This window comes from Haliotis rufescens, unplaced genomic scaffold, assembly GCF_023055435.1.
Source record: "Haliotis rufescens isolate VD_foot unplaced genomic scaffold, xgHalRufe1.0.p SCAF_81, whole genome shotgun sequence".
Taxonomy (NCBI): domain Eukaryota; kingdom Metazoa; phylum Mollusca; class Gastropoda; order Lepetellida; family Haliotidae; genus Haliotis; species Haliotis rufescens.
Genome location: NW_025964374.1, coordinates 1,431,618 through 1,443,806, shown reverse-complemented (window position 1 = coordinate 1,443,806; position 12,189 = coordinate 1,431,618). Strand labels below are relative to the sequence as shown.

Sequence of the window (12,189 nt, the reverse complement as noted above, 5' to 3'; positions counted from 1 at the left end):
CACAAACCTACACATGATCGGGGCCATCGGAACCGCTCGTAAATCTCGAACACCACCATCACCATTAAAAGCCAGAAAACGTAAACTATCGTAAGAAAACGGGGTATGTGTCTGTGCCCCAAGATGTCCTTTTGTGGAAGAATGTACAGCCATGTTGGTTGTTGAAAGGTAAAACAAATGCATGCCGGGTATCTAGGTATAGATCTAGGTAAAGAGGTGTGACAGGCTGATTGGATACTTAAAGCATATTGCTTGCAAGGATTAGCTATTCATAGGCAGACGAGATGTAATACCCTTGATCTCTGTTAATCAAATGTTTGGTGACGACGGACTTTATCAAACTGAATTTGATGGCCGAGAAGTTCTTTTTGGTGGTCTTTCTGTCCAAGAACAATCCATGTCATGTTATCATTTTGGGAATTTCTTTACATATGTGATACTGTGCACTAGTGAATCTCATTCATGATCTCTAATTGTTTAGACATAATAAATAACATGTCCCGTATACATTAGGTTGCCATGTCTGACCTTGTTCGCATAACGTTTGTCATCAGAGGTTTTCTTTGTCTGTCAACGAGTACCTATTATACGACTACTTCCGGTCAAATGCAAAATAAACCCGCGAGCAGCGTTAGCAAAGAGGCTGATCAACGGTGTTGTCGCTATATTTTTGTCGGTGGGTACTACTCATTCTATACAGCTTAACTATTCCGCTTTCTGCACAATTCCTTGAGTTCTAACAGTTAATTTAATCGATTTAAAACGATTTTCCGCCTTTTCGATGGTGTTAGAATAATGTTTACAGTTTTCGCGCACTGGGGATTTCGTTTTCATCTTCTCTATGTTTTACACTCACATTTGGGATTAACTACCAATATTTTGTTTCCCCGCTTACTTAAGATGTATATGTTACACCAATGGCCTAGATATATGCAGGGGATTAAAACGGAATTGGCAATGAATATATAACTTTATGTGTGATTGGTTTATGGCTTTTTAACCACCCACTTCAATAATCATGATAATGTTACCTTATCCGGGTGTTCCCTATTTTCAACTCCCTATGTTGTGATCTGATGTGATTTTTCTAAAACTACTTTAATGTATGTCAAACCTGAATAGATTTGATGGAAAATATGAAGTTCATCTTTATGAAACATTGTCTGTGTTCATTCATTTTGAAAATAATGTAGCACTATTGTAAACATGATCATGATGATTAGTATTACATTCAAGATGAATTAAAGAACATTTTACGTTAGTGCTGAAACAGGCGAGGCTCTGAAATAGTTTTCATGGGGATATATATGTTGGAAAAAGTTATAGAATGACTGACCTGTGGCATTGCTTTTTGTTATGAAACTATGTCTTGCCCTGCAGAATTAACATTTTTGCTTCATTTTCAGTGTAGGAAGTGAACAATGGGTGAGACACCAAATGAGTTCAAGTTGAAAAATTCTCCAGAAGATGGAATCTCTGCCGTCAAGTTCGGCCCCAACACAAACCAGTTTCTGCTGGTGTCATCATGGGACACCAGTGTTAGGTTGTATGACATTGTCACTGACAATATGAGAATACAGTATGGTCACACTGCCCCAGTACTGGACTGTTGTTTTCAAGTGAGTACTGACCTTAATACTTAAGAACACTCATTATGAGAAACATAAATATACTACATGTACTAAAGAATGGTAATTTTATTACATCAACACTGTACAATTGTAGGACTAATCCGTACAATTTACTTTACATTTATGGAATTATGAAACCTGTGACACTTTGCTCAGCATTTATAACGGTTGAAAGTCCAACTGCAATATAAATCATGAGTCACATTTAAATGTAATCGGTCTATTACCGTTGACCGACTACCATCTGAAACTCGAGCATGCCCTTGGTTACAGGATGTGCATAGACATGAGAGGTGGTAGTTAACTATTGTTGGTTACCCCTGCTATAGTTGATATGTGCTGTCATTATGCAGGGTTTTAACGAATGCCAAATAATGCTTCCTATGCTCATAAAATTAAGACCAAATTAGTGATAGAGCATCCGCCTGGAGAGCAGAAAGTCTGGGGTTTAATCCCTGGCCACGTCATAACAAAAAACAATAAAAGATGGTACATGTTGTTACCCTGCTTGGCGCTCCACGTTTAGGGGCTAAAACAAGGACTGGTCCACAAAGAATATCCACTGTGCGTCACTGGATGTAAAAGAGTATGAATGTTGGAAAGATTTAAACTGAAATGTGTACCTGAGATTTACCTGATATTTTTGTTCTGATATGAAACACTATCAATATTTGGACAGCCATGTCAGATTTTCTTCTCTCAATCACTTTGTTTCGATTCACACAAGGAAATATCCATATGTCATCTAATAATAAGCATTAGGCATCACACATACTTTGTACTGAATGCATAATCTGCTTTTGGTACTGTAATCACCCTGGCATCCCAATTTATAGCCTGGGACCCCTCAAAACTTATTCCCATATGGCCTCCAGGACTCGCAAGTATATGGACCGAGGTAAATCACAGATGATATGGCTATGGTGAATGAAATTAAGAGAAACTAAACAGTAATGACTTTTGTACCTGGCCATTCTTAATCATTCTGGGTATTGGTACTGCATTTTTGGTGAAAAAAGTAACCTATGGCTGTCATACGAGGCAAAAACATAGGTCATGTGATCAGGCTTAGTGACTTAGTTTATTCATGTCACTGTAACCTGATGGCATAGAGTGTTGCTCATTGTACCAATCACTGGTTTGTCAGCTCAAAACTCAATTATTTACTGTCCGCTGTCACATAGCTGGAATATTTTTGAGTGTAGGGTTTACAAGGAGCAAAACCAAAACTATGTATGAAGTATGTGTCAGTATGTCTGCAGCATACATGGATGTATTGTCACGGTGCTTCCATTTTACATTTGTAGGACACCGTTCATGCATACAGTGGAGGGCTGGACAAGACTCTCAAGATGTTTGACTTCAATGCCACAACAGGTAATACAAAAATAGTCAAACACCATCACCTTAAAAAAGGAGGGCATAGGTGGTCCAGTCACTTATGGGGAAGCAGTTTCCTGTGCAGAGTTGCATCCCTTGAGCTTGCCAGGATTCTATGATCATGAGCCTAGATTAACTTTGATTATGATCCTTGGTTTGTCAGCACTCCTGTGTACTCATGTGATTTACCAAAGTGGTAAACGACCCAGACCTGCATCACCTCAGGCTTTCTTGATATAACTGAAATACTGTTCAAAGCTGCACTAAGCCCAACTTGCTCACTGTCTCACAGGAACAAAAGACAATATTTAGATTGAACATGTTTGAAGAAGGGGAGTGATGTTTAACTTGAACTAAGCCTGGTGCAGTGCAGTCCAAAATACGCAAGTGATGTAAGCATTATTACTGACTTTCAAGAGAATGAAAATCTCCTGTATTTCCTTCTGCATGTAGTCACAGAAGGTGTCTCAATTTGCTGTGCAGAGTTGCGTCCCTTGGGTATGCCAGAAACCTATGAACATGGGTTTGAATCCCGGTTCTAGGTTTGTCAGCACCATAGCCGTGCTCCTGGGTTTCACCACAGTGGTAAATGTCTGAGACCAGCATCACTTCAGTTCAAGCTTTCGTTCCAGCCGGGGGGGCATGCCAGAAACCTATGATTGTGGTTTGAATCCCGGTTCGTCCCGATTATGTTTCTAGGTTTGTCAGCACCATACCCATGCTCGTGGGTTTCACCGAAGTGGTAAACGTCTGAGACCTGCATCACTTCGGGCTTTCCTCCCACATTAAGCTGACACACCGCGATATAACTGGAATACTGTTAAAAGCAGCGTTAAACCCAACTCACTCACTCACTCACTCACTCACTCACTCACTCACTCACTCACTCACTCACTCACTCACTCACTCACTCACTCACTCACTCACTCACTCACTCACTCACTCACTCACTCACTCACTCACTCACTCACTCACTCACTCACTCACTCACTCACTCACTCACTCACTCACTCACTCACTCACTCACTCACTCACTCACTCACTCACTCACTCACTCACTCACTCACTCACTCACTCACTCACTCACTCACTCACTCACTCACTCACTCACTCACTCACTCACTCACTCACTCACTCACTCACTCACTCACTCACTCACTCACTCACTCACTCACTCACTCACTCACTCACTCACTCACTCACTCACTCACTCACTCACTCACTCACTCACTCACTCACTCACTCACTCACTCACTCACTCACTCACTCACTCACTCACTCACTCACTCACTCACTCACTCACTCACTCACTCACTCACTCACTCACTCACTCACTCACTCACTCACTCACTCCAGCCGACATGCTGTGATATAACTGGAATACTGTTCAACCGGGTTGATGATGATTGCCACCAAGAGTATAGCCAATTATGTTTTCTATTTCGCAGTATTGTTGCCCCCTCATCATACTCATCAAGCATCATACAAAGATGATAAGTTTAACTCCTGATAATACCTGTGAAGGTGGGGGTTAGAATAGGTCTTCAGCAACCCATGCTTGCCGTAAAAGGCGACAATGATTGTCGTACGAGACGACTAGCAGGATTGGGTGGTCAGACTTGCTGAGATCAATTAAGATGTTAATCACTGGATTGTTTGGTCTAGTCTCGATTATTTACAGACTACCGTCATTTAGCTGGAATATTGCTGAGTGTGGCGTTAAGCAACAAACAAACAAAAGTTTCTGATAATTGCTACAATTAGGTCCTATAATGATTATCTTGGTCTGATTGAATGATAATCATGTTGGTATAATCATGAGGTAGTTGTTTACACTAACTGTTGAAGTCCTGGTATAAGACGGGGGCACGGGTGGCCCAGTCGTCTAAGGCGCTGCGATTCGCTGTGCAGAGTTGCGTCCCTTGGGAACGCCAGAAACCTATGATTGTGGGTTCGAATCCCGGTTTGCCCCGATTATGTTTCTAGGTTTGTCAGCACCATACCCGTGCTCGTGGGTTTCACGGAAGTGGTAAACGTCTGAGACCTGCATCACTTCGGGCTTTCCTCCCACATTAAGCTGACACACTGTGATATAACTGGAATAATGTTAAAAGCGGCCTTAAACCCAACTCACTCACTGGTATAAGACAGTCACACATACCTCAGTGGTCCATAATTGCATCCCTTATCTGCCAGGGTTAGCTGGTTCTGGGTTTGAATCCCAGATGATTCACATTTCATTGCCACCAACCTTGCTTGTGCTTTACAAAAGTGGTTTTGTCCCTCATTAAGCTGTCACACTGCGATATGACAAATACTGTTATAGAGGCGTTAAGCTTAAAATGATTGTGGACTCTCACTATATATGTTAAAAAGTGTTTTGAATATTCAGAAAGTAAAAACTCTGAATGTCATCATCTTGTAGTGAAAAGCTGTAAATGTTTGACAGAGACCAACGTCGGGAGCCATGAAGCTCCTATCCGCTGTGTGGAGTTCTGCAATGAAGTCAATGTTGTGATCACCGGCAGCTGGGACTCAACCGTCAAACTGTGGGACCCTCGCACGCCGTGCTGTGCTGGTTCCTTCTCTCAGCCTGACAAGGTAACTTGAGATCATTACCATGGAGACAGGAGGTCTTAACTGTTAATATGCCTCTAGAGTTATGAAGAAAACTATCCTTGACATTATAATGCCTTGTCTATAATCGTCATAAAGCCCTGAGTTTTGTCATTGTAGTGACAGAACAGCAAAAGGATACAGATAACAAAGGGAGATAACTCTGAAAGAGACAAAAATCTAAACGTGACATTTTAAAGGTCTAGTATCAGTGAAGACATGGTTGACTTATAGGGGTGAAATGATACTGCAAGATAATGATAAGATACATATCATGATATGCATATTTACGTCATCGGGTGGGAACTTGATATAAATAAATATTTCAGATCAGGTTCAAAAGGAAAAGTATGACCCAAAGTAACACATGGCCTGTTCAACCCTTGCAGATCCCGGTTAGAATGGGTCTTCAGCAACCCATGCTTGTTGTTAGAGGCGATAGTGGGATCAGGTGGAAAGACTCACTGACTTAGTTGATGCATGTCATCATACCCCAATTGCTGAGATCAGTCACTGTATTGTCTCGTCCAGGCTAGATTATTTACAGCCCCCCATCATACAGCTGGAATATTGATGAGTGGGGCGTTAAAAAACAAAGAAACAAAAAAAAAAGTCATCAAGTCTTACTAAAAGACTAGAACACCTTAGACAACACATAGGCTAAATATACCACAATGGAGTTCTTTTTCTGTTTGTCTGCAACATCTTGGTTAAACATGTCTCACAAAACAAACAATTTAAAGAGTAATCATTGTATAGTGCCCTGTTCTGTGTGTAACTCAAGATCTAAAGACCGCCTCCGTGGTCTAGTGGTAGAGCGTCCGCCCGGAGAGCGGAAGGTCCGGGGTTCAATCCCCGGCCGCGTCATACCAAAAGACGTTAAAAGATTGTACTTGTTGTTACCCTGTCTGGCGCTTGGCATTAAAGGCTTAAACAAGGACTGGTCGGCTCGGAGTCAGTATACTGTGTCTGAGTGGGGTAATCATGTTAAACTGCGGCATGGTATCTCAGTGTGCTAGCACTATAAATCGGCATCAGTCTGGACTAGTACAAGCAGCCACACACACACATACACGTGCATGCACGTCGGTATATAAGTGCAATAATCGTGGACGCGACGACCCAATTTCACCTCACCAAGATCTACACTTAAGCCTGAAATGGCTGTTTGTTGGCACTCTCTAACAATTACTAAATCTGAGTATGGTGTAACTCCTCCACTGCAGGTGTACACGATGTCTGTGTGTGGAGATCGGCTGGTTGTGGGGACAGCAGGAAGGAAGATCCTAGTGTGGGATCTACGTAACATGGGCTACGTACAGCAGCGACGAGAGTCCAGTCTCAAGTACCAGACTCGATGTATCAGGACCTTCCCAAACAAACAGGGCTACGTCCTCAGCTCCATTGAAGGTAGGTTGGATTTGGTGTAACTTCAACATGTACAAAACTACACTGTGCATGGACAAACAATGTATATGTTTATCATTACAGCATTAGTTTTTTGTGTTTGTGTTTTGTTTTCATTGCAAATTTGCAAACATCAAATGGCCACACTTTTGATCGGGTGGTCAGGCTCGCTGACTTGGTTGATGCATGTCATCGATCTAAATTGCGCGGATCAATGCTCATGATATCGATCGCTGGATTGTCTGTTCCAGATTCAATTGTTTACGGACCGCCGTCATATAGCTGGAATATTTCTGAGTGCGGCGTTAAACAACAAACAAAAACAAATTTATAGTACCTAATTTACCATTCATTCCAGGCCGAGTAGCAGTGGAGTACCTAGACCCCAGCCCAGAGATTCAGAAAAAGAAGTATGCCTTTAAGTGTCACCGTATTAAGGAGGGTGGGGCTGAGCTCATCTACCCTGTCAACGCCATCGCCTTCCACAGTGTCTACAACACCTTCGCCACCGGTGGCTCAGATGGCTATGTCAACATCTGGGATGGTTTTAACAAGAAGAGACTGTGTCAGTTCCACAGGTGAGATGAGATGAGCTTTTGGTGAACAGTGAATAGCACCCACACTTGGGGGGTGAAGGGATAATGTCAGACCCAACACTTGGGGGATGGTTGGGTGGGAATGTCAGACCCAATGCTTGGGGAGATAAGGGTTGTGGGGGGTCATTATGATGTGCAAGATGCAAGTTTGATTCCCAACATTGTCAAGCTCTTTCTTGGTGCTGCTTGTGTGACATTGCAATCATCATAATTATTTTCTGAAAACATGTCACACCTATATCACTCACAAAGGGATCAGTTGTTGCCTTCATCATGGAATGAAACTACTGGAACACCAGTTTCATTGTTTTGATTAAGCCATAAATTATGTGCTGAGTCAGGACTTGCTGACAGCTCTTCTTCCCAGCTCTCCAGGATTCCCAGTTACCACTGTTTCTGTTGATTAAAATATTTCACCTTGTCACACCTCTTGTCCCGATGGGGATTATGGGGAAGTATACAGGTCCCCGGCAACCTACGCTGGTCATTAGACGTGACTTAATGGTGAGTGAGTGAGTTGGGTTTAGCGCCTCTTTTAACAGTATTCCAGTTATATCACAGCATGTCAGCTTAATGTGGGAGGAAAGCCCGAAGTGATGCAGGTCTTAGACGTTTACCACTTCGGTGAAACCCACGAGCACGGGTATGGTGCTGACAAACCTAGAAACATAATTGGGGCAAACCGGGATTCGAACCCACAATCATAGGTTTCTACACAGCAAATCAAGGCACCTTAGACGAACTGGGGTGAGGCTTGGTGAAATGGTTGCTTGCTGCATCCCAGTTGTGTAGATCAATGCTCATGATGTCAATCCCAGGACTATCTGATCCAGACTCAGTTATATACAGATCACTGTTATAGGCTTAAAAAAATGAAAGAATTGGTTTACAGGCAATGACTTTTGAAAATATAGCGTGGGTGTTTTTGTGTGTGTTTGTTTTGCTTGTTCAACCTAATATGTAACCAATGAACAGTTGTGTACCATCAACCTGGGAAAAGGGCCTCCCTACATAAACAGGCATACAAACTCCTATTGCCGCCATGACCATAACACGAGATGTGCAGTAAAGCAGTGGGCATGTAAAGGGAAGTAACTGTGTGCTATATTTGGTCTCATTATTGTTTTTAAGTATCAGGATTTTATATGTTTTGAAAATGGAAATAAAAACTTTATGATGATGCGGGCGGTTCCTGAGAACAAAGACTATTATATTTTTTAGCCATACTCTGGAATATTGCCGAGTGTGGTATTTAATAAGAAACACACATTTGTAACTATGTCCTCCATTTTTGTCCAGATACCCGACCAGCATCGCCTCCCTTTCATTCAGCAGTGATGGGTCTGTCCTGGCTATTGCTTCTTCCTACATGTACGAGCAGGACGAACCTGATACCCTACAGGAGGACGACATCTACATCCGCAACGTCAGTGACCAGGAGACCAAGCCCAAGTCATAACACTCATCTTGTATCTCGGGCATTGATGGATAGATTGGAAGGGGCTCTGCTGTGTAAGGGATGGGGTGCTTAAAATAAGGTTTATGGGACTACGGTGTCATAGGGGGTTGGCAATGACTTTGTGCGGTACAGTGTGAGGGATGGCGTGGTTCGATGCGACCACTCTGTTGTAGAGGTTGCAATGATTGGAAGGGGTGGCACTGTGTGAGGGATGGGGAGATTACATATGGGTTTGAGGGGAACACAGTGTTGTAAGGGGTACAGCCCTGTAAGTTTGATTTGTTAGGGAGCCAAGCAGCTCCTAACATGAATATTTTAGGAGCCAAACTTAAGATTTTGGGAGCCAACAGATATCTTATACAGGTATTGTCGCAAGTTATGTTCACTTTTAAGGGTGGGGTAGGGTGGCGTTGAGTGGGAGGGGCTGGGCTGGGTGGCACAGAGTGGGAGGGGGTGGGCTGGGGTAGGGTGGCGTTGAGTGGGAGGGGCCAGGCTGGGATAGGGCGGCGTTAAGTGGGAGGGGCTGGGCTGGAGCAGGGTGGCGTTGAGTGGGAGGGGCCGGGCTGGGGTAGGGTGGCGTTGAGTGGGAGGGGCCAAGCTGGGGTAGGGGGGCTTTGAGTGGGAGGGGCTGGGCTTGGTGGTATTGAGTGGGAGGGGGCGGGCTGGGGTAGGGTGGCGTTGATTCGGAGGGTCTGGGATGGGGCGAGGCGTGTGTGTGCATTGAGGGATAACTTGACTAAACAGTGTGTAAAACAAGTTGATAGAAAGTGGGGAGGATGCAGTGAACATCCAACGTGCCTAAGTAATGAACAGACATTTTGTGCTTCTTTGAGTGGTATCAATGATGCATTGATCACTAGCTTCATAGTCAACAATGTTGACAAACACTGCAAGCCATGTCAGACATCACATGTACTTTGCAGTTGTTATCTTTGTTAAGTTGTTCACGGTACCCAGTTTGTTCATGGTACCCACCTTTTTTACCTGAAATTGTGTTTTTCCAGAAAATATCATCTCCACTGAGTACATCGATGCAAAGAGGGGAAATGACATAATTTATAGAATGTAATGAAATGATATTTTTATCGACATGATGAGTGGACAGATTATCGTGTGTTTCACAGTTTCATATTTCAGTCCGAATACTTCCTCAGCTGTCATTTTAATCAAAGTGGATTCTCAAACATTAACATCTGTATATTGTCATTGGCAAATGTCATATTTTACCTATTTGGATCATTTGTGACATTTAACATGGTTACTTTTCATGTTCTGATATTTGCAGCAGTTCTCAACAACGATCCATAACGTTATATTGAACAGTTTAGGATAAAGGACATTGTGTATTTCACTGTGCTAAAGGCCTAAACATCATATACCATTTTTATCTCTATATCAACATGCAGGTATGTCTATATCAACATGCAGATGTCATTATATGAACATTATTTAGTAATACCGTATTCGACCTAATAAGCGCCCACGGCTATATTTGCTAATATATTGGCTATTGAACAATCCCAACCCCTTCCGAATAATCAATGTACACAAGACTTATTTATTTGTGTATAATATGTGTGTTATATGCATCCTCAATTATGGGAAATTAAATTCTGGAAAAATATATCTGTCGTATATAAACACATTTCAGGCTGTCAGCATGAACCACGAAATTTACGATCTTTCAACTCTGTTCTTTTTCACAAAAATAATGTTCTAATAAGAGCCCCCTATTTCAAATTTTGAGAGCGCCCTGGGCGCTTATTATATCGAATACGGTACAATGTTTAAGAAACTTAACAAACAATACAAAGATGTGTTAATCATTTTGCCAATGTTATCATGGTATGTTACAATATCAGTATCCAATAAAAACATTGCATTTGGTGAAGTCATTTTCAGTTTTGTCTAGGCAAAAAGTCTCTTTGAAAAATTAATGTCATGACGAGAATGGCGTTTCTCCTATGACATTTCTATTAAAGAGATGAGTGTTTTGTTGTTAAATGTATTGGCTTTTTAGTTGATGTTATTTATCATTGATTCTGGGTGGGGATTAGGTCCCCAAAATAACTACATGTCAAAAACACTACAGTCTAAAACAACAAAGTTAATGGTCCAGTGGGCAGCTAATCCTATGCCTGTTGCCTCTATGCCAAAGTGGGCTTACAACATGTAAATACAAAAACGCTGAACAATGTTTCATTTGTCAGAAAATGTGTTAAGGTTAACTGAGGTTAAATTCACGGGTGGCCCAGTCGTCTAAGGCGCCGCGATTCGCTGTGCATAGTTGCGTCCTTTGGGCACGCCAGAAACCTATGATTGTGGGTTCGAATCCCGGTTCGCCCGATTGTGTTTCTAGGTTTGTCAGCACAATACCCGTGCTCGTGGGTTTCACCACGGACTTGTATGGTTATATAGGTCCGTGGTTTCACCGAAGTGATAAACGTCTGAGACCTGCATCACTTCGGGCTTTCCTCCCACATTAAGCTGACACGCTGCGATATAAGCAGCGTTAAACACAACTCACTCACTCCACCTTCCTACTCCTGGACTATTCCACTACATCAGTGGGATATGACTTTGTTTCAACTAAGTGTAGGGGTTTTGGCATGTGGTGATTATTGCATGTAGTTGTTTTGGGAGACAACCACCCCCAGCTACATGAGCTTGTCATAAGGGGTGACTAAACAGATTTGGTGACCAGACTCGATGACTTGGTTGATTACTTGTAATGGTATCCAAATTGCGTGGGTCAGTGCTCGTGATGTCATCACTGGATTGTCTGGTTCATACCTGGTTCTTTAAAGACCGCTGGAATATTGCTGAGTGTGGCATTAAACAACAAACACACATATATATCATTTTTAACTTAGTGGTACCTCTAGTATTGGTCATAGTGCTGCAATTTAGTGTACAAGGAACCCATGGCCGTTGGTTCACGCCTAGTTGATGATCATTTAAGATCATTAGTGATCATCCCGAGGCAAGGGAGTTAACTGACTATAAAAGTCCAGTTCACCCTTGCCGAACATGGCTGAATTTCCAGGCTCAATCGTAGCGCTACCAGTGTCTGTTACGATTTATGTCCCTTCTATGTTCC

The 12,189-nt window shown here is 42.4% G+C and overlaps 1 protein-coding gene across 2 annotated transcripts; it reads left to right on the top strand.

Annotated features, from left to right (window-relative positions):
- Nucleotides 1-586: 586 nt before the first annotated feature.
- Nucleotides 587-9,504, top strand: LOC124142032 (mitotic checkpoint protein BUB3-like). 2 transcript variants are annotated; one of them, XM_046510273.2, is made up of 7 exons: nt 587-676; nt 1,407-1,619; nt 2,939-3,008; nt 5,461-5,612; nt 6,854-7,037; nt 7,393-7,612; nt 8,930-9,504. In XM_046510273.2, the coding sequence occupies exons 2-7, from the start codon at nt 1,422-1,424 to the stop codon at nt 9,087-9,089; spliced, it is 984 nt and encodes a 327-aa protein (XP_046366229.1). In that variant the 5' UTR covers nt 587-676; nt 1,407-1,421; the 3' UTR covers nt 9,090-9,504. The 2 variants fall into 2 exon arrangements, with proteins under 2 accessions (XP_046366229.1, XP_046366230.1); XM_046510274.2 differs by having other exon boundaries at nt 596-676; nt 1,412-1,619.
- Nucleotides 9,505-12,189: the final 2,685 nt, after the last annotated feature.